We start from the raw sequence: 19749 nt of genomic DNA, 5'->3' as shown, positions 1-19749 counted from the left end.
TGGATTCACGTACCTCTACCGACGTCGACCCAGCGTCCATCTGGGCCGAACTCGACGATTCCGACTATGACGACCCCGACCCCGACATCAACCCCCTTCACCGCGCCCTCCCCACCGACACATTCAAAACCAGACCACGCAGCAAGACCGGGTCCATAGTCCCGAAAGACGGCTCGCTACGTGGGCCCCGCCGCGCAACGGCCGCATCCACCCATCAAAACACGTGGACGTCGCGCCGGGTGCCCCCATCCATCCATGAGGTCCGCCGCCAACGCCGAACCTCCGCCCCAGTGCTGAACCACCATACCAACCCTATCCAGAATCGTCTCCCTTCCATCGGTCCTTTCTTCGAGGCCGCGCGGGACCGAATAACCAGCTACGGCACCCAAGATGACCGCTCCGACGAGCCGTTCCTAACGAGCCGTCGTCGGGGACATCAGTCCACCCCAACAGAGGATCACCCGTCCTCGAACGCACCAACCGAGTCGCGCCTTGCCGGTCCAAGACGCGCTTTGGGCAGTGCCTGGAGGGCCGGCGTTGGGTATCTGTCGCGAGTAACAGGGCGAAAGCCAACCCCCGACGAGGCAGAGAATCATCTGCCTTGACCCGAGAGGCATTGATAGACTCGGGGCTTTCACTCACGAATCACTTCGTCGATCTCACGGAACATGTATACTATACTATACTACGATCAATATATACGACTGGTTATTCTCTTGGATCACCTCACGACATGCCCAACAGCCGGGGATGGAAAAAGTGTCCGAAGGCAGCTATGGAACTGTCCGTCCTCGAGCCTACCACAAATTGGCTTCCTTATGTACCGACATGATACCTTTGTCTTCTTGCTTAGCTAGATCAGGATCAAGTAGAACTTAGATCAATTCGAACGATTACTCTTCAGCTCAATCTACTGTAAGCCACAACACAACCTGAGGTAAGGAATCCAGTTTTCTCGATACCGTACACTAACAGACAGACATCCTACCCGGTCAGGTTCACGGGCAGGAGACCGTCCGATATCATAATACTTAATCGCGCAACAGAAACGACATATACTTAGGCTATCTTCCCATGCCTTACCGACAGCTCTTGAGGCTTCCTGAGCGATATGACACACCCAGGAAGACCGCCAGGAGACCGTCGTCAGGACGAGAAGCACAGGCATGACGCAAAGGGGAGATCAGGCAAGCAGAAAGACAGGATTAGACAACGCAACATCAAAGGCAATAAATTATAAAACGCATAAAGGGGGAAACATGACACAGATCAACAGAAGCCACTCACTTCGCCAGGAGGAAAGATAGAAGGAAGAAATAGTCAAGAAAGAAGCACCAGAAACACCGCCACTTCCGCACCGTCGTCTAGGTGATAATTAGGAGATGAACGAAACGGGAAATAATTAGTAGCCTCTTTGGAGTCCCGAACAAAGTTGCCCGCATCCTTCGCTTTCGTCGTTGATGGCTCCCTTTTCTTGGTTCCTTTTTTTTTTTTTTTGCTTTTTTTTTTCCAGTTTCTCTTTCATATAAGAAGGCAACCCCGTCAGTGAGTGCAGAGGGATGTTGTGAACACCGAGATAATAACCGCGAGACATGGGACGTCGAGCCACAGCTGACGATATACACAAGTTACAAAACAAAGATCTGAGCTGTTTTCTGGTCTTGGTATGCGATATTCGGTGATATACGGTGAAAAGAACAACTCGACGTTGAGAGGATCAAAATGGTTGGCAATGGATTGGTTGGGTAAAATATCAGAAAGGCCGGGGGCGAGGGGAGAGCTGAAGCGAACGAGTTGCAGTGAACAAGGAGGCAGGACAACCGATTCTCTGGACTCCACAGCTCCCAAGGACGGATGATAGACAGAGGCAGGAGCCTCTTTCTATGCGGTGGGCTGATGCTGAGGGGGCATGCGGTTACCCACAGGCATGCCGGGGTATTGTCCGCCGGCCTGCTGCTGCTGTTGGAGGTTCTGGTAGTAGGCCATCTGCTGTTGCTGTTCATTGGTCATGTAACCCGGATGCATCCCAGCGGGACGAGGCATGTTCTGCTGCTGGGGGTTGACGTTGTTATGCGCGACATCCTCGGGAGCCTCGGCGGGCACCTCGGGGGCATCGACACCGTTCTCACTGGTAGCCGGGTCGGGAGCATTGAGACAGGCCTGTGAGGCGCATTGATCAGAAGGGTGCGCGATGGTGAATGGCGAGGGTGTCAATGGACTCACCTGGATGAGGTTCTTGCCTTCCGCCTTGGTGACAAGCGGTTGAAGCTTGGGGGTGGTGAACGTGTAGACCAGACCGGTCTCAGACACGACGAGCAGGAGAACTTGAGTACCTGTGAGGACGGACAACTCGTATGCCTGTTTGCGACCGGATTGTTCGTCAGTATGGACGGAATTAGGGTACGGGTGTGTGTGACATTGGGGAGGGGGACGCGCGAATCGAGATCCGCGACGACGACAGCACCATTGAGACAAGAGTCGATGGAGAAGTCGAAAAAAAAAGGGGAGGATACAAGTGTGGTGATGTTCAAAAGAGAGAAAAAGAGAGCGTGGACGCGACAAGTGGACGCACCTTCTTCATGATACCCGCCTTCCGCTTGGAGAAGGTGATGTGGCGACGCGACTTATCCTGGATGAACTTGATCTCAATCTTTCTGCGCTCGCGACCGGGCTTGTCATCATCATCGTCGTCGTCGTCGGCGCTCATACGAGAGCGCTTGGTACCGCGGTTGTCAGCGGCGCCGTTGCCGGCGGCCTGCTGCAGGTCATCGTGAGTAGGAGACGGGTTCTCGTCACCGACGGCGGTGATGTCGGCCATGGCGAATGAGCTCAACGAGAGAGGGAATCGGCGAGAATCGAGGGAAGAAGGGAGGAGCGTCGAGTCAAAGGAAGAATGGGGAAGAGTCTGGGGAGAGAGCAGAGAGATGCCCAAAGAGGAATGATGCTTTTGAGGGGGAGGGAGGATGACCAAATCGAGTAACGCGTTTGCTTCGCAGGGTTTGGGTTCGAGACGAGAAGAGGAAAGAGAAACGGGGGGAGGGGAGAGGGGAGGAGAAGGTGGTCGAAGAAGGCAAAGTGCTGGTTGGGACAGGCAGGCGGTCAGCAATCACGTGCCGGTGGGTCGCATTCTTTCGGATCACGCGTCACAGCCCAGCATGCATTACCTACAAGTACCTGTACACAGTACGCAGTACTTAACTCCAACCTCCACATATAATGGCTGCTACATCTTACTCTATATTGATTATCATTATTAACATTAATATTATCACCATACTGTTTCTCACATGTACCCTCAGCTGAGGTGGCTACGAGTAAGGGAAACCGTGATAGGGCCCGTATCATACCGTACCGTATCGGATGGAAACTTGAAGAGACCCCTTTGTCCAGACCCAGCGGTGGATCCATCGTACCTTGGCATCGGTGTCTGATTGGAGCAGCCGCCCCCCCCGACATTACCAGACATTCCCTTCCGCGTAAGACACTCTCCGCGTCTCGGATCCCCTCCTGAGGTCCTCAAGACAAGAGGTTAGTACGGAGCATTGATGAAGAATAAGACAAGCACATGGTCGATCTCTTATACAACCAACCTCTCATCGACTGAGGTGCACCGTATAGGATACCTTAGTAACAACCGCGTGGGCTCAACACCGCACATTCCTCGAGTCCAGCCGCACGGCGGCCCCTAAACTCTCCAAACATAGAACACCGGCTTCATCCACCCCCCCAGCCGATTGGTGTACGGAGTACATCTACAAACTCCATCAGATCGCTTCCATACCATACCGCAACCCCAGACCGTTAACAGGCATGTACTACTCCGTATCTTCGTAAAGAATCCCAGCCATACCCGAGAACTTTCCGCCAATCACCCATCCCAAACAACGTCGGCTGGGACTGCTGGCCCTACGGAGTACTGTACAGTACCTCCCTCCCTCCCGACATCGCAGCCTCGTGCAGAGATGCCACTCGCCCTGTTCGGAGGTCTGCAGCTGGGACGCCTCAGGCCATCAGATCGCCCGACGCTCCGGGCCCAATGACATTGTCTGGCCGAGTAGATCGCCCATGCAGGTCCTTCGATCGAGTACCGACGGCCTCGAGTGCCTTGTTTCGATCTTGCCACTTCGGTGGGATTGTCGAAGATGTGTTACAGTCGAGAGCTCTGGACGCTTGTAGATGACTATCCGATGCTTGCAACACTCATGGTCGAGTCGCTGTGACTATCAAACTGGACAGTCAATCCAAGTATCCACCAACCTCTCATGGGCAGATAGACCTCCCGGAGCACCCGTCACCCAACCGAAATGCAGATCATCGAGCACGAGATGCCACCAGCCCTGTGATAACCAGAGTATCACCCCCCATCAGAACCCTCGCACCCCACGGCACCAGCAGATCTGACCCCGAAAGACTCCAAACGTCCATGCGTAGTGACTCGGCGGGATCCGGTGCCACCAACCTAGATGACCTCACCAACCCCCATCCCCCAGAAATCCTCCGCCCAGGAACCAGTCCAGAAACCGACCTGCAAAAAATGCGTATGTGAAAATTGCAAACGCCCAGCAAATCACCAGGCAGCCAAAACAAAGACAATGTGTGAGACCCGGTGGAGGGGGCCATGCCGAGTTCGCTCTGGAGAATTCTATTCTTACTGTCAAATGTGAAACATGGCGCTGAAACCAATCCTCTGCGCCTACGTAAACCACACGTCGTCCAGATGAACAATTGAATTAAACTAGCCGCGTATGCGATAATAATGATAATAATAATAATAATAACATCTCTAATCTAGGGCTTAACTCATAATATTCGGCCATAACCACAAATGCGCTAATCTCCAAAAAGCAGAAGCCACCGGGAAGCAGCCGGAATTCTATTTTTACAATGCATCAAAGGCCTCCTCATGAAGCAAAAACGATAAGGAAAGGATGAAGGAAAGGGTGACTCGTGAGGAAACGTCCTCTTGGAGACCATCGGGAAATAGTCCGGTCAATCAGGAGACTCGACCGAGATATGCTCTTCGCTGAAAACCACCAGTTCCGATCTTTGACTGCGCCATTCTGGACTCCGCCAATACAACGCCGGGCAAATGAACAATCAAAATATGAATGCCGAAGAAGTCACTAGTCGAAAGAGAACCCCCATCGGTGTCGTGCCATTGGTGGGTCGGGATTGTAGGCATGGCTCTCTCGTAGCGGGTGGAGAACTAGGCAGAAAAGAAAGTGGAAGAAGAGAAACGTGAAGAACAGAAGGAATGATAATCATGTGCAAGAAGGAAAAAAAAATCTCCACAGATTCCAAGGTCCAGCCTCAGTATCGGTTGTGTGGTTTCGCACTTGATCAAGAGGTCCGAAATCACTGGTGACGGTTCTGGTTGACGGCGTAGTCCCGGATGCCGGCGCCGCCACCGCCCTTAGGTCCGAGCCAGACGATTTCAATCACGCTGTGGCCTTCATCCTCTTCGCGGACATACCACTGGTGCACATTGTCACCAACGACGAAAGGCCTCCCGAAGGAGCCACCGATCCTTGGTCACACCATCCTGATCGCGCCAGCGGAGAGGTCCGAGACGGGCTTCGTAGCCCCGAGGATCTTCCTCCCAGGTCTTCTCCGCGTGGTCAAAGTTGATGGCATCATCAGGGGTGTCCTCATCGTAGGTGTACTTCACCAGCGAATAGCCGTTGGTGAACACCCAGAAGGTGCGAACGGACTTGCCGGTGGAGTTGTTGACAATCTCCTCCTGGTCGAAGACCCAGCGGCGAAGCACCGACCGGCGGCCAGCCGCAGCGACACGTGGTCATCTTGACGACATCCTTGGTGTACCAGCTGTTCCAGTGGTGGAGAGACTCAATCTGCGGCCGGACTCGTAGACACCGTCCACTTCGCCCTTCATGTCCATCTGGTAGAGGGAGGGCCAGAGAGTCAGGGGGGTGTCGCCATAGCGCTGGATGCACTGGCCCAGCTTCTGGTCACCAGGCTGCTCACCCCAGGACTGGCACTCATCGTAGTACTTCTCCAGAACATCCAGGAGAGGCTTGGAGACGAAGACACCGGCTCCACCGAAGGCAATGTGGCCGAACGTGTCGACTTGCCAGCTGGCCTCCGACAGAGCACCAATGTAGTGCTTCTTGTTCACATCGAAAAGCTTCAGCTCCTGAGCGATGGTTGGGAGGGACAGGAAGAAAGTGTCATCGTCAATGAAGCTGACCCATTGGGTCTGAGGACGCTTGGTACGGATGATGTCGGCGAACGCCTGCACCAGGCCGAAGTAACGGGCGGTGAATTCCAGCGGCGATTGAATCAAATGCAGATCCAAGCCACGGTTCCGGAAGTACGTCTCCTGCTTCGGAATGTCGTCGTCCGACTCGGGCACCAGGACAATGATACCAGCCTTGGTGTTTCCATACGAGTAGAGAAGGGAAGGAAGAAGACGGTCGAGACGGTCCGCTGTCGTGGCCAATCCAAACAGAAGCTTGTCGGTCTCATCAATGTCATCATCCGCGGCCACATCCACATCAATGATCGGGGGGCATGGCATGGCGGCTTCCTTGTTGTCGGGGGAAATCACCATACCACGCTCCAACACGGTCATGGGAGGGAGCACGGGCTGCTGGATCTCCTCCAACGAGCTGAATTCGGCCTTGGGGCTGACATGGTGAGGGCGGAAGTAGGCACGGGTGTAGTTCTTGCGCGGGAGCCACTCGGTGAAGGGCAAGGGAGCCATGACACCAGGATCCACCTCGCAGGTCTTGGAAGATGTCGTCGGCGGAGAGGACGTCGGTTGCGAGAGGTGGATCTGGGGGGCGTTCTGGGTCACCCGGTCAATGGGGTGCTTGAAGCGCGAGAAGGCCGCATTGTCGAAGCGTTGCACGGCGAAGAAGAAGAAGCCGATGGAGAAAAGGGCAATGAGGGGGAAGACCGTTTTGAGGCGGAACATCGGCATTTTGGGGGGATTATTAACGGCTTGTTTCAACATGAAAAAAGGAGTTCGACGTCGGTATTAGATCAAGTTGGTTGTAGTCCGAAACACATCAAATAGGTCGTGGTGTTGTAGGCGTTTTCCGGATAGGATCGACTCCAAACCCGGGGATTAGATTTTTGAACGAGTGGAATAGGCAGAGAAAAAAGAGATTTCTTTCTCAACGCCTGGATTGACTGTCAACGAGAGGCTGGCAGCGTCGAGACCTGCGACACGGTCACTGAGACGGGGGGAAAAGGATATCAGTTGAATCTGTCGCAGGGGAGAGCGCAGAGGGAAGACCCGGTGGCTCTAGGGGGTAAGGGAAGCGGGCAGCACGGCTGGACGGCGAGTCCAGGGCTTGAGAAGAGATCTGGAAGGGAAAGAGGGAGAGCGTGGAGGAAGGTACAGTGAGGATGGAGGGAAGAAGAGAAGAGGACGAAGTGGACGAGAGAAGAGGAAAGGAGGAAGAAGAAAAGGGAAGAGGGGGGAGGAAAGAATGAGGGAAGGATGAAGACAGGAGAGAGAGAAAGCGATCCGAAGTGGGAATGCCGAATAATGGACCACGGGTTGTGCTGGGGCCAAAGCTCCTCCCCTCTGGGTAAAATTAAAATCGATTACGGAGTAATCTTGCAAATCTTAAGCTCAACGACGGTTGGGCAATTGTTGCACGCCACTGGGACGGGTGGTTCCTGTAAGGTCCACCAGAGAGGTCTTGGGTAGAGGAGGGAGAAGGAGTAGTTATCGATGGTCGAAGTGTTGGTAGAGGAAATAAAAAGGAAACAGAAATAGAAATGGACTGTCGAGGAATTCGTAGGTTTATGATGCCACCGGGCGATGATTCTACGACTGTTGACGCCTCCCGCATTTCCCTGGCTACTTTAGCCTTAACCCTTTTTTTTTTTCTCCCTCATATCTTTTTTATTTTATGGATTTTGATTTTAATTTTGATTTATGTATGCCCTGGTTGACGCTTTGGGTGCAGATCACTGACCAAAGGGAAAAATGTTGCCCAGAAAAGATTCCCCACTTGGGTCGGAGACGGTAATTTTCAACTTGCAATTCGGTCCCTTGCAAACGTTTGCTCTGTAGGAGAACTCCACAGAGTACCGGGGCGCAGTGCTGGCATCTACGGAGTATTAGTACCTATTATCATCATTCATAGCTATCTATATTAAGTATAGTACGAGTAGATATGAATCTCGATCTGGTGTTGTTGTAGATTGTTATAGATCTCGATGGTTCATGCCTGTCCCATGCAGATATCAATACCTACGAAGTACTTCGTATCTGCCGCAATTCACCTCTCCATCTGAACTGCATCAATTACCCCTCATTTTCAAGCGACATTGCAGGGTCTGGCTAGTTATACATCGGGGACGATGCATCGTACGCTCAGGGATTCTGAGGGATACTGCACTGCAGCAATCGGATGATCCCCCTCTTCCGAGATGTTACAGATGTCCGCTGAAGCAGTCGTACCGTGTTTGGCGAGGATCATGAGGGTCGTACTTGGCCTCTAGTCGGAACTCTCTTTCTTTCCGGGCCTCCGTCAAGATGAACGAGTGGTGATGGGGGGGCGTTCTTGGAATGTTTCCGGGTCGATGTTTGCGGCCATCTTCAGCGCAATCTTAAATATACTTTCTTATCAGCCGATGGGTGTCGTAATAGGCTAGGGCCGGGTACCTGACATCAACGATTTTGGCCGCCAACGGGTACGAGGAGTCTTGCTAGAGGAGGAGTCTTCGAGAGGCAACATCTCGACTGTCGTGGCATATCAAACAGACTGCCTGTTCTGGTAGACATGAACCCTGCAGGTGTCCAAACAACAAGAACATACTTTACCAAAAAAAGCCAAGGCTGGATTACCAGACACAACTGAAAAAAAGGCGTCTCCAGGTATCGATCAGCGCGACTTCCCGCCATCCCAGCCACTCAGCGCCGACGGTTCAGGGCTCGGAGTCTGGGAAGCCCCACGGGCCGCGTGTCCCTTTTTCTTACCCTTGACCGCCCGCACATGTTGATGTTCTTCGGGCGGTTCAGCACATCGCCATCACTGGCCATCTCTGATTCAGTCGTGTTTCAGCAAGGGCTTCTCCCGCCTGAGACCTTTTATGCGGAGTTGCACGGAGTAATCCCAACCTCATCGACTACGTAGGCCTATTACTCCGCGAGTCGCCGTACATCGACTCATCCCCACCTGGGGTCAGCATCGACTGACAGAGTACGGAGTATATGGAGTAAGCGGCATAAACTATACGGAGGCGACAGGCACCGCCATGTTACTATTTTTTATCCTGCACCCAAATACTCGTCCACGCAGGTACTCTGCGTAGACACGCAGGCGAACCGAAGCTTGTCCCTGTATCTGCGGTGGCAATTACAGTAGTAGTTTGTTAGGTGGCCACTTCGATACTAGCAGCAAGTGGCCCCGGTGGCAGCGACCATATGGTGGATCGAGGATCATCCGGTCGCCGCCTAAACTTCGACCGTCATGCGATCCAATAGCAACCATCCGACTATGCATACCGACCATGAGGACGCGTGTACCGTCTGGAGTCAGTCCGGAGTACATCGCGGCTGGGACTGATGGAGGGGCAATGCCTCAGATATTTATTCTGTGACGATATTCCACCAGTCGAGTCGAGTTCTGAACTCGACGATCGACCTCTCCAGTGGCTACTGGACGACTGGGCGACGAATTCTCCTTCATTAAGCTTGAACACTCGGCTTGGCGCCTGTCAACCCCCCGTCCATTCTCGGCTCGTTTTTTTGCATACAAGGATACCTGCAGCAGGAGGAGTGCAAATAAACTGTCACAGGCATACATACATAGGTGTACGGAGTAGTACGCCCAGTACGTCAGTCGTGTACTCCGTAATCGCAGAAGATCCAGTTGGCCCCCCTGATCTTCACCCTTCCATCCGCGGAACGCCGTTCTCTCCCTTTCCATCGACCGTTCCACGGCCAGATAGTTAGTTAGATTACGGAGAACGACCCAGTTCTGGAGCCAGGCATCCACCTCGTCCAGGCCCTATTTCTATCTTGGGGCAAGATGGACCCCCATTTCAGGTTCGTTCGGGCTCGTAGCTCGTAGCTATCCAGGGTCTGGCGCTGCGTGCCTCCGCCGTCTGTACAGTAGTCTGGGCTAGTCGTCGTCCTAGCCCCAAAATGAGGGATCTATCAAGGGCCCAAAGATCCGCCAGGGTCCAACCATACACGTAACCTGCTCTCCGTCCTCCGTAACTAGAGTATGTGTATCCCGAGACGGCGGATGCCGAGCCGACGGCTGCGATACGAAGTGCGTCGCAGGTTTCGTCTGCTCGTTGCCCTCTTTTGCACGGAAAAAGTCTCGGACCACCGGTATCGCCTGCCTGGCTGTATATCATTTCTGGAACGAGTACGGTTCTTCATCCGCTTCAGCCCTGAACCTGGTATCTCCGTCTGGATCCCCTGGATCTCCGGTTGGCCGACCAATCCATACGCCTGAGTCTGTCTGAGTCTTCTCCCCGTCCCTTGTGCTCTGTGCACAGCCGAAGGATAACTCGACAAATGAAACCAACCCGTCGGGGATCAACAGTAACTATAGCATAACCAACGTTACGACCGGCTTGACAGGATGGTTGGCCCTAGCGCTCAGTCCGGACTAGCCGCCCATACCAGCATGATGCGAGATTCCGCCATAGTAGATGTGGATTGCTGAGGATTTAGTTTAATTAAACCGCCCACGCTATGAGATAGTGGTATGTTAACCCTCGTTTACCGGTGAAACAATCTTTCTGGCTTTCACATAAGTCCTTTACTGAGAGTCCCCGTCTGTACTTTTTACCCCTGGATTACTTGATTAAACAGTCTTGTGCACGCCACATGGTGGGTGTCCGGAAATAGAGTCGAGACCCCTCGATTGCGCAGCCCTATCACGCAACTTCCGGTCGGTAGATTAAGCACGGGTATAGCCTCCACGCAGGCAGTCGTGACAACATCGACCTGATACAGCTGGAGTATCACTGAAATAGAAACCGTTGATCTTCATGTCCAGCTGGGCCCAAATAACCAGTCACTGACTGGTTATATCATCTCCGGCGGGAAGTTGATTAATTCACGGAAATCCATAGTCCAGACCCAGTAGCAGATCATGTTAGTTTAGATTAAATGAAGTCATGGCTGGCGCACAATACGACATGGATATTACTCTAATCTAACCATGTGTCGTTTATAGGGCTCGATGCGATCTCTCCATTCCTGTCAATCAAAAAGAAAGTTTAATGTGCTCGCACGAGCCCTAAGCATGGCTGAACACTTCACGGTGCTCTATCCTGGAACTGTACCCTCTGGAAATACAATAAAAACCTATATTTGACTCCTGTAGCCGAGAGTGTACAGCATCATCGGCTTGGAATCCGCCGCATTCCCGAACCGGCAGGCATGTATATGGATCTATCCAGCCCACTCGAGACGCAACCTACAACAACGGTTTCTACAACCAAACCGGAATAATTGTATCTGCAGAGTACTGACCATAAACATCAACTTCTCTCCCCGTGAGAGGTGAAACCCTTCCGCAAACTACACAAGCCCGAACCCAAATGTCGATGACTGTTTTCGGATCTCTGCTTTGGGTATAGCACATACCAAAGGCTGGAGAGTTATCTCCATGGGCTCCATATGGCCTGCCTAATTCAGGTCTGCAAAAGCCCTTGCAAAAATGCATTTGTATTCGAACTGGTTTGAAACTTACCACTTCTCGAGTGGTCATTTCACAGTCGGGGATTCGCATAGGGCATCCCAAGGAAACATACCATCTACCTTCCGATATGTTAAGAACAACAATGGCAATGCTGAGGTCCTATCTCGGAAGCAAAGCCCTAGGATCTCATGTTAGGGGCCATGATTCCCTGTCGCCTCGCGATATACCTGTCGAGTCAGAGGAGACAATAACCCGTGGAATGCGAACCCCAGGCCCGACCTGACAAGGCTCGGAGAATTTACTTCCAAGCCCATATGGCTCCCTTGATTCCATTAAGTAGAACGATAACACGGGGTATAGAAGAATCTGTTGGGCATGCTCTGCTGTTTGGCTGCGAGAAAACGGACGAGCGGTGCGTAACATGAAGACACCATGCCTTCCAAGCATCAAAATCGATCAAGGACTGATAAATGGCTTGGAGAAGTGCTATAATCAAGGTACCTATGTTCCTAGAGAAAGCCCCAATGGACGAGCAGCTCATAGGTACACGACGGTTATTCCGGGAGACCAAGGCAAGCACTATACACTCTGCCAAGACTCAAAGTATAGCAAGCCAAGGGACTATTTCAGTGGATGTTCATGATCATTTTGCACGTAGCATAACGTAAAGTGGGCTCTGTAGAATAGTATGTGACAGTATGTACTCCTAACTACAGCACTACGGAGAGGACCATAGACCTTCACTCCTCATCATCATGCTCTCGATCCTCGAACACCATATACTCCTGGCCAGCAGTTTCATCCCCCATCACCAGCCTCCACGCTTCCTTTACCGTATCCAGCACGGAGTCATCAAAAGCAAGGTCAAGGCTAGGAGGTGGGAATGCCAGAATGTTATGAGGAAGTACTGTTAGCTCGGAGGGTGTCTCGTCCGAACGCCCTAACTGGGTGTAGCACAAGGCCCAGAGGACCTTCGCTTCTGGGTCGGCAGCCGAATCAAGGAGCTTGCCAATGGCTTGCTCAATGAGGGACTGCCCCTGAGGACCCGGGATACTGACGCTGCTATAGATAACGCCTGGCACAAATGTTAGCAAGAAGTCATGCTAGCACGCAGTGCATATTTGATATCAAATAAAGCAATTGGGCTCATGATCAGGCCGTATTGTTTCATCAAAATGATTACAGGCAATGTAGATAAGTTTTTTTGGGAAATAGTCATCATATGAGCCAAGACACGAATAGTGTCGTTGTAGGGGAAGAGAAAGTGTCGGGGAAGAGAAATGAGAAGTAACTGTAACTCACATTGTCCTAGAGGGCACTCGCCAGTCTCACTTGAATGGACCAAGATGTAGACTGGCGGTGCATCATCCGTCTGGCCAAGAGTGTTTCCCGGAAACACGATGACAGCTCCTGCAGGAACTGGACCACCTTCCGCTGTGACCGGGAACAAACTCTCAAGGGGTGATGAGACGATAGTAATCGAGCGCGAGATTCTTTGGCATTCAGGACGATCCTGTGCAGGAAGCTCCCAGTTGGAACCGACCACGAACCTGGATCGGACCGTTGTATCGTCTGTTAAACGAACTTCAGAGAGTGCGTCTGCATCAGTCTCGCCTAGAGTTGGAGCCTCGATAGACTTGATCCCAGTACCCAGTACGTAGATGCCACCGCCCACAGCAAGGGCGCGACAGCCTACTTGGGAGATTTCGGAGCTACCGCCCCATTTTGCCATTAGACTTCCAAAGCCTGGCCCAAAAACACCGATCGACGCCAGATGTCGTTTGATGCGGGGAACCGCATATGCAGCGGAGGTTTGACCGTGGGAAGATTGGGACAATGAAAGAGAAAGTAGAGGGTCAAAAAGCTCGTCTGGAACGTGGAATTTGGAAACCAGGTACTCTGAGAGAGGGACGCCAGGCACCTCATCCTCGGGGTTGGTGTCGTCCTCCTGAGATGGCTTGCCAATGGAGCGGAGGAACCTCATTAGTGTCCGCTTCGACTTGACACTTATGAGATCATCAGCGAAGATGTCTTCACGGCTACTAGGTACTCGGTACAATCTTCCACGTGTAGCGGCACCATCATCGTCCTTGGCACTGTCTGAGGGTTTGTGGATCCACCAACTCCCAATAGCCAAAAACTCCAGCTGCTTGTAGACCTTGGAAGAGATCAGGGCAGGCAAAAGCTGAGACCGGGCATAGATGAGCTGTGGAGACAAGGAGAGGGTATATGCCCGCGAGGCTGACAGGCGATTATTGTCCGCCGGGGAGTATACAGTTGCATTTTCAAAGGGGAAATGTTCGGGTTCTACCTTATCCATCCCAGTCAGCAAACGCGAAAAGAAGGCAGTACCGGTCATAATTTACCTTCATTTACTTTAGAAGCCCACTCCTCGGCTTCTTGAAGACTGAACGCAGCTTCGGATCCTCCATAGTATGGGTTCCGGTCAACATGCAGTACATTCTTACCGGATCGAGAGAGGGCTCTAGAAGTGATTGTTAGACAAGGAAATTTTTGTTGGTAGACGGAAGTACTCACAGTGCCAGAAGGGACTGGGCCAGTCCAGTGCCAGAGATTATTACATCCCAAGGCGTTTCTGCTAGAGACTCCATTGCGAGAGGTTAGGATTTGGACGAGTAGGATTGCAATGCACTCCGAGTACCATCACGTAGGATGACAGGCAGTAAGAATCCTCTTTCGATGGACGATACTGCCCATGGGTGGAGAGTACGAGCTCATCCGTTCGGAGAACGAGAGATGTTGAGGGGAGAAAAAAAGGCGCCGGCGGAACAAGCGAAGAAATACACGCGACGGGACCCGCCAGCTATCACGTGATATCACAGCACAGACCAGCCGAGTGCAAATGGCATGAGAATCATGATGGTGGAAAACGGTTGATGGCTATTTATTGTGCTGTTGTCGATTAGACTTTAGCCTCTTTATTATTATATACAATGAACAATGAACGTCGCAATGATCCACTGCGGCCTCTCAATTTGTATCCCTCTCTCCAAGCTCATATACAGCCCGTTTGTGATTCGGGGGCAGCTCCGCGCGATATCCTGACTCGGAAGCAATATTAGGGTGTGTATAGTATGATGAACTGCTCTGGAGTTCTTTCAACTCCTGAACCTTCCTGAGATATAACCTCCGTTGGAACCAAAGTGCAGCGATAGTTCCTATGAGACATGCACCCAGGCCGACGCCGACCCCCGCCCCGACTGCTGCTACGTTTGAGCTGGAGCTGGAATCAGCCTGAGTGGTTGCATGCATGGTGCTTGTGACAGTGGTGACTGATGTGGTGTTCGAGGGTGACGAGGTAGAGTTGGTGGCCGGAAGCACCAGCTGGCCAATGTCTAGTTGGAAATCATTATTGCAGCAATCGGACCCATCCTCGCTGCAGCACCAGCGATCTTTCCCACTTGAGGTACACGGCAGGAGCCATATCGCTGTGTTTGACTTCATTGCTGTAGCAGTCGAATTGGGTTCTGATTAGCATGGCGTGTAGTTTAATCCAAGGGCTTCAGCCATGGACACTCACAGCTTGGACATATTTGAGGGCAGTCGGAACTATCCCAGCTCTGGTCTGTACATGAATTGAGGAGGATATGCCCCGTGTACGGGGCTACTTGAGCATAACACAGCCCATTTGTTGTACATATGTCATTGGGTTGACCCGACTTATTAAGACCGCAACAGGGGCTGTTTGCTCGTTCTGGAAAACAGGGCTGATATTCATCGATAGTGGCTGTGCCAGTTTTCCAATAACACTGGGCCCCAAGAACAAGCGGGATTTGAACTGCCTGCGTGGAAAGAAGGAACAATGTCTTATAGAAGGAGAATCCGAAAAGGGACATAGTCGAAGTGATGCGGATTTATCCCAACGAGAAGCGAGGTCGGTTTCGTTGGCACTGAAAATATTTTTCAAGAAAGAAGACGGATTACCTCCCAGGAATCAAGCGTTGACCCGCGAGCGTGCGAGCGAAGCGCCTAATAAGTTTAGTTTGGGGCGTGATAGACCGATGTACTGCTAATGCATCACCAATTTACAGGGCGGTTAGTTGAGTCCTCTGATTCGCGGGGGAAGATCAGACAGTACCTAGGTACCTACCTAGGTCCCTAGATAGTAGGCACTCACCTAGCTAATAGTTACCTAGGCAAGCATTAGTTGGTTTACTCATGTATTGAGAGTTGGGGCCAACTTGCATCTGCGACCAACCAACCAACATATTAGTTATGAAGACCTTGACAAGTAGAGGACAAGCATCAACACGGTATAAAGTCTATTCTGAGAAGATTAAGTATGAGAGAATAAGAATTTACTAGGAGCATTTGTAAGTAGCTTAACCATGCTGGTTGGAGTAGCTCCATGCTAATTTCCAGGTTGTACTCTAGAAGGGGGAGCTCAGACGCGCTTCTGTTTTTGCGGCCGGAGCGACTATGGTTGGCAAGAAATAATAACCAAAGCAATGAAAAAAGAGTGTCGGGAGAAGGGGAGAAACTACGGTCATCTTGTCGATATTTTATAGAAGAAATGGATGTTTATATGGGCATAATCGACTGACGGTGTTGTTGTCTTCGTATTCTACATAATCGACGAGGGTGCTGCCATGTGCTACACTATACCGCATTCGGTTAGTTCACCCTACTTAAAGACGCTTTTTTCCGCCCACACTCGTCGTTCTTTTTCCAACTCACCACTCCTGGTGCTTGCACAGACGGACTGCCTTTCTCCTGTATCAGCACCGTCTATTTTCAACAAGCCTTCACTGGTCTTGTTGTCTTGAGGGAGTGGTAGATCATATCCCTGTCACTCTGTATCTGCTGCTCTGGATGGAAACATCTGACGGAGGAGTTCGTTTGTAGTGATACATTCCGCTACCTATCCATTTACTCTAACATCTGCCTGCGCTGCCTGCAGACTGTTAAACTCGCAATAATCTCTGCTCGTAGAAGTATGGACCGAAGTCATGTACGGCGGCCAGCTTCATGGTTGACCGCTCCAGTCATGGTGAAATCGTGCAAGCTGCGCGCGCGCAGAGGGACAGTGTAGCCCCCGACTCGAGCGTTGAAAGGGACTGAAATCTGTCCGGCGATCTGGAAGATGGATATTGGACGTATCGCATCTTCCCCTTCATTATAAAAAGCAGTCGCGCGCGGGTCACGTCGTCTGCTAGATACGTTTGCAACGATCTTGCTCGGTCTTCTTCACTCATCGCCTCCCTCTTCCACCACTCTGGCGCGAATAATCTTAACCTCGTCCACCGGTCTGTCCTCGCCGTTCGTCTTCACCAGTCCCATGCGCTGGATGACTCGCATTCCACTCTTGACCCGGCCGAAGATGGTGTGCTTTCCGTCCAGCCACGGCGTCGGCGCAAGCGTAATGAAGAATTGACTCCCGTTGGTGTTCGGTCCGCTATTAGCCATGCTCAAGATTCCAGCCCCGGTATGCTTCAGATCCGAGCGGATCTCGTCCTCAAACTTCTCGCCGTAGATGGAACTTCCTCCACGACCCGTGCCGGTCGGGTCGCCTGTCTGGACCATGAAATTCGGGATGATGCGGTGGAAGATCACGTTGTTATAATAACCCCTTTGCGCGAGAGTCGCAAAGTTCTTGCAAGTCTAGTGAATGTCACAGTGTCAGTGGGTTGGCGCTGGGCGCATTGACGGGGTTGACGGACCTTGGGTGCATGCGCATTGTAAAGCTCGACCGTGAACGAGCCCTGTAGGAGGATTAACAGATAGCCGGTGGAGTCTGTGGAACGATGCTTACCATGCTCGTATCGAATGCGACGTCTGTGGCCATGATGGGAATAATGACGTTTGAGGAGTGTTCCAGCAATTGTCCGGGTGGTTCAGAGTGAAGGACGGTCGAGGAGCGTTGGAGGCGGAGTGAAGAGCGGGTCTTGGCATCAGAACATTCACTGATGCCACCCCTCGCGAGCTCCTTCTCGTAAACAATCAGTGCAACACACTCCCTAACCATGGATTGATCCACCTTAGCTACGAAAACCTTGAAACCCCACGACTACCCCGTTTACGAGGCTTTCTAGCCACCATATCCTCTCCTCCGACCTCGTCCCTCACTCGCCCGCCATGGCTGAGGTCAGCCCTTTCGCCGAGTTCCTGGGACAGGCAATCTATCATTTCACAGCATCCAAGCCGCTTCTTCCCATGTACGGACATCTGATAATTTCTGCGCTTTTTCCGATATATGCTGGCGCACATGCGTCCCTGTCAAGACCTTCCTCCGCCGCGGAACGGCCTAAGAAAGATCGGAAGGAAGAAGGGTATGAATCAGACAATGATGATGACGACGACGAGGAGCAAGGAAACGGCCGCAAAATGGAAGCCCTAGAACCGAGCGATGCCGTGATGTTCCCATTGACCGCGGGCCTCACGCTCGGTGGGTTGTATCTGGTGATCAACTACATGGGAGCTGAACTATTGAACAAGATCCTGGGCTTCTATTTCTCCCAGATGGGCATCTTATTCGCTGTGGCCTTTTTGAAAGACAGCCTTACGGTTCTGAGATCCTATGTGTTCCCCAGAAAATACCGTCATGCTGGCAAACTCTGGAAGTCGAAGCAAGCAGACCAAGTTTTCACCTCGTCGGACCCAGGAGCCCAGAGTGTCCGTCACTCACCATTCCCGGGGATCTTTGGTTCCATTCCGCTACCAAAACCCGTTCTCGCGGCCCTTTGGAAGTATCGCGGCGTGGTTTACCAGCGAGCCAAACTCCGCATCAACATCCACCGCGTCCTCAAAGTTGAAACCCCTGTGGGTGTTCTCGACCTCATCAGTGTCTTTATCGCACTGCCAGTGATTTACTACTTCACCTTCATCATGAAACCCTGGTGGTTGACGAACTTCCTGGGATTCGGCTTCTGCTACGGCACCCTTCAAATACTGTCGCCATCTACCTTCGTGACCGGCTCGCTGCTCCTGTCCGCCTTATTCTTCTACGACATCTATTTTGTTTTCTACACCCCGCTTATGGTGACCGTCGCAAAGAATCTAGACGTGCCCATCAAGCTACTGTTCCCGCGTCCTCCAGACCCTAGCGCACCTGCAGACACGGTGTCTTTGGCCATGCTGGGGCTGGGCGATATCATCATCCCGGGTATCATGGTGGGGCTGGCGCTCCGCTTCGACCTTTTCCTCTACTACAAGCGGAAAGGCGTCCAGAAAGCGCAGGCCGAGGGCAAGAGCCAGGAGCAGACCAAGCCTTTGTACCAGTCTGCCACCGGAGGTTGGGGCGAGCGTTTTTGGTCGGGGGTTGTCGCCCCAGCCAAGCCTGAGCTAGAGCCTCCCTATCACGATGCTCGATCCTTCCCCAAGCCTTACTTTAAAGCTAGCATTACTGGTTACATTCTAGGCATGCTTGCCACTCTCATTGTGATGCAATGCTTCAACCACCCTCAGCCGGCCCTTCTGTACCTGGTTCCCGGCGTGCTGTTATCTCTGTGGGGCACTGCCCTTGTCAGAGGCGAGCTTCGCGAGATGTGGGAATTCAGCGACGCGGACGAAGAAGAGGATTCTGGAGAAGAGAAGAACGAAAATCAGGATGAAGCGACAAAGAACGGCGGACTCTTCGGTTTCCTCTTTGGACAGAAGAAGGCTACTGAGAAAAAGGAAGAACAGAATGAGAAGACCTCTGAAGAAGAGAGCAAAAAGGAGGAAGACAAAGCTTCCGAGACCAAGAATAGTGACCAAAACGAAGATGAGAGCAAGCCGCTGGATCTGTTTTCTGTGTCGGTATACATTCCCCGGAACAAGAAGTCGAAGGCCGAGGAGAACCCTCAGAAGGGTTCCAAGTCCATGGATGATGAAGAAAACTGGTCCTTTGTTGGAAAGTCCGACAAGGGCGATGAGCCTCCAGCAAAAAGACTTCGCCGGAGTCCTAGAACAACGGCTGCTACTACGAACTAATAATGTGTCGAGACCGATGCGAGCATCTGGCGATGAACCATAATGACCTTCTTTCTATCTTGTTCCTCGCATAGGCAATAAGCATTGATAGGTGTCTGGAAAGGCTGTATCTTTATCCCACCAGCTCATTCATCCTAGATAGTCTTGAGGTCATGTCAAACCAGAGTCCAGA

General features: G+C 52.0%; 6 protein-coding genes across 6 annotated transcripts in view; 2 read left to right on the top strand and 4 right to left on the bottom strand.

The window, feature by feature from the left end:
• Positions 1-605, top strand: part of ATEG_07241 (DUF803 domain protein) — a gene marked incomplete at both ends in the record, with an annotated part of 2060 nt that extends 1455 nt beyond the window's left edge. Inside the window, one exon of the mRNA XM_001209927.1 lies at positions 34-605. Within this exon, the coding sequence (XP_001209927.1) occupies positions 34-605 (572 nt within the window). The remainder of the gene's footprint in view (positions 1-33) is intronic.
• Positions 606-1881: 1276 nt separating this feature from the next.
• ATEG_07240 (uncharacterized protein) lies at positions 1882-2818 on the bottom strand (the record flags this gene model as incomplete). The annotated part of the gene is made up of 3 exons (XM_001209926.1): positions 1882-2160; positions 2224-2358; positions 2573-2818. 3 exons carry the CDS (start codon positions 2816-2818, stop codon positions 1882-1884), a joined length of 660 nt encoding a protein of 219 aa, XP_001209926.1.
• Positions 2819-5488: 2670 nt separating this feature from the next.
• Positions 5489-6943, bottom strand: gfsA (glycosyltransferase family 31 protein; the record flags this gene model as incomplete). The annotated part of the gene is made up of 2 exons (XM_001209925.1): positions 5489-5740; positions 5882-6943. 2 exons carry the CDS (start codon positions 6941-6943, stop codon positions 5489-5491), a joined length of 1314 nt encoding a protein of 437 aa, XP_001209925.1.
• A 5442-nt stretch (positions 6944-12385) lies between these two features.
• ATEG_07238 (putative Rab geranylgeranyl transferase escort protein) lies at positions 12386-14257 on the bottom strand (the record flags this gene model as incomplete). The annotated part of the gene is made up of 4 exons (XM_001209924.1): positions 12386-12720; positions 12948-13952; positions 14012-14130; positions 14184-14257. 4 exons carry the CDS (start codon positions 14255-14257, stop codon positions 12386-12388), a joined length of 1533 nt encoding a protein of 510 aa, XP_001209924.1.
• A 2596-nt stretch (positions 14258-16853) lies between these two features.
• cyp1 (putative peptidyl prolyl cis-trans isomerase (CypC)) lies at positions 16854-17451 on the bottom strand (the record flags this gene model as incomplete). The annotated part of the gene is made up of 3 exons (XM_001209923.1): positions 16854-17267; positions 17327-17368; positions 17419-17451. 3 exons carry the CDS (start codon positions 17449-17451, stop codon positions 16854-16856), a joined length of 489 nt encoding a protein of 162 aa, XP_001209923.1.
• A 539-nt stretch (positions 17452-17990) lies between these two features.
• ATEG_07236 (aspartic endopeptidase) lies at positions 17991-19577 on the top strand (the record flags this gene model as incomplete). The annotated part of the gene is made up of 1 exon (XM_001209922.1): positions 17991-19577. The coding sequence occupies one exon, from the start codon at positions 17991-17993 to the stop codon at positions 19575-19577; it is 1587 nt and encodes a 528-aa protein (XP_001209922.1).
• Positions 19578-19749: the final 172 nt, after the last annotated feature.

Source organism: Aspergillus terreus, genomic scaffold, assembly GCF_000149615.1.
Source record: "Aspergillus terreus NIH2624 scaffold_10 genomic scaffold, whole genome shotgun sequence".
Taxonomy (NCBI): Eukaryota; Fungi; Ascomycota; class Eurotiomycetes; order Eurotiales; family Aspergillaceae; genus Aspergillus; species Aspergillus terreus.
The sequence above is the reverse complement of the archived record's forward strand: the minus strand, read 5'-3'. Positions and strand labels throughout refer to the sequence as shown.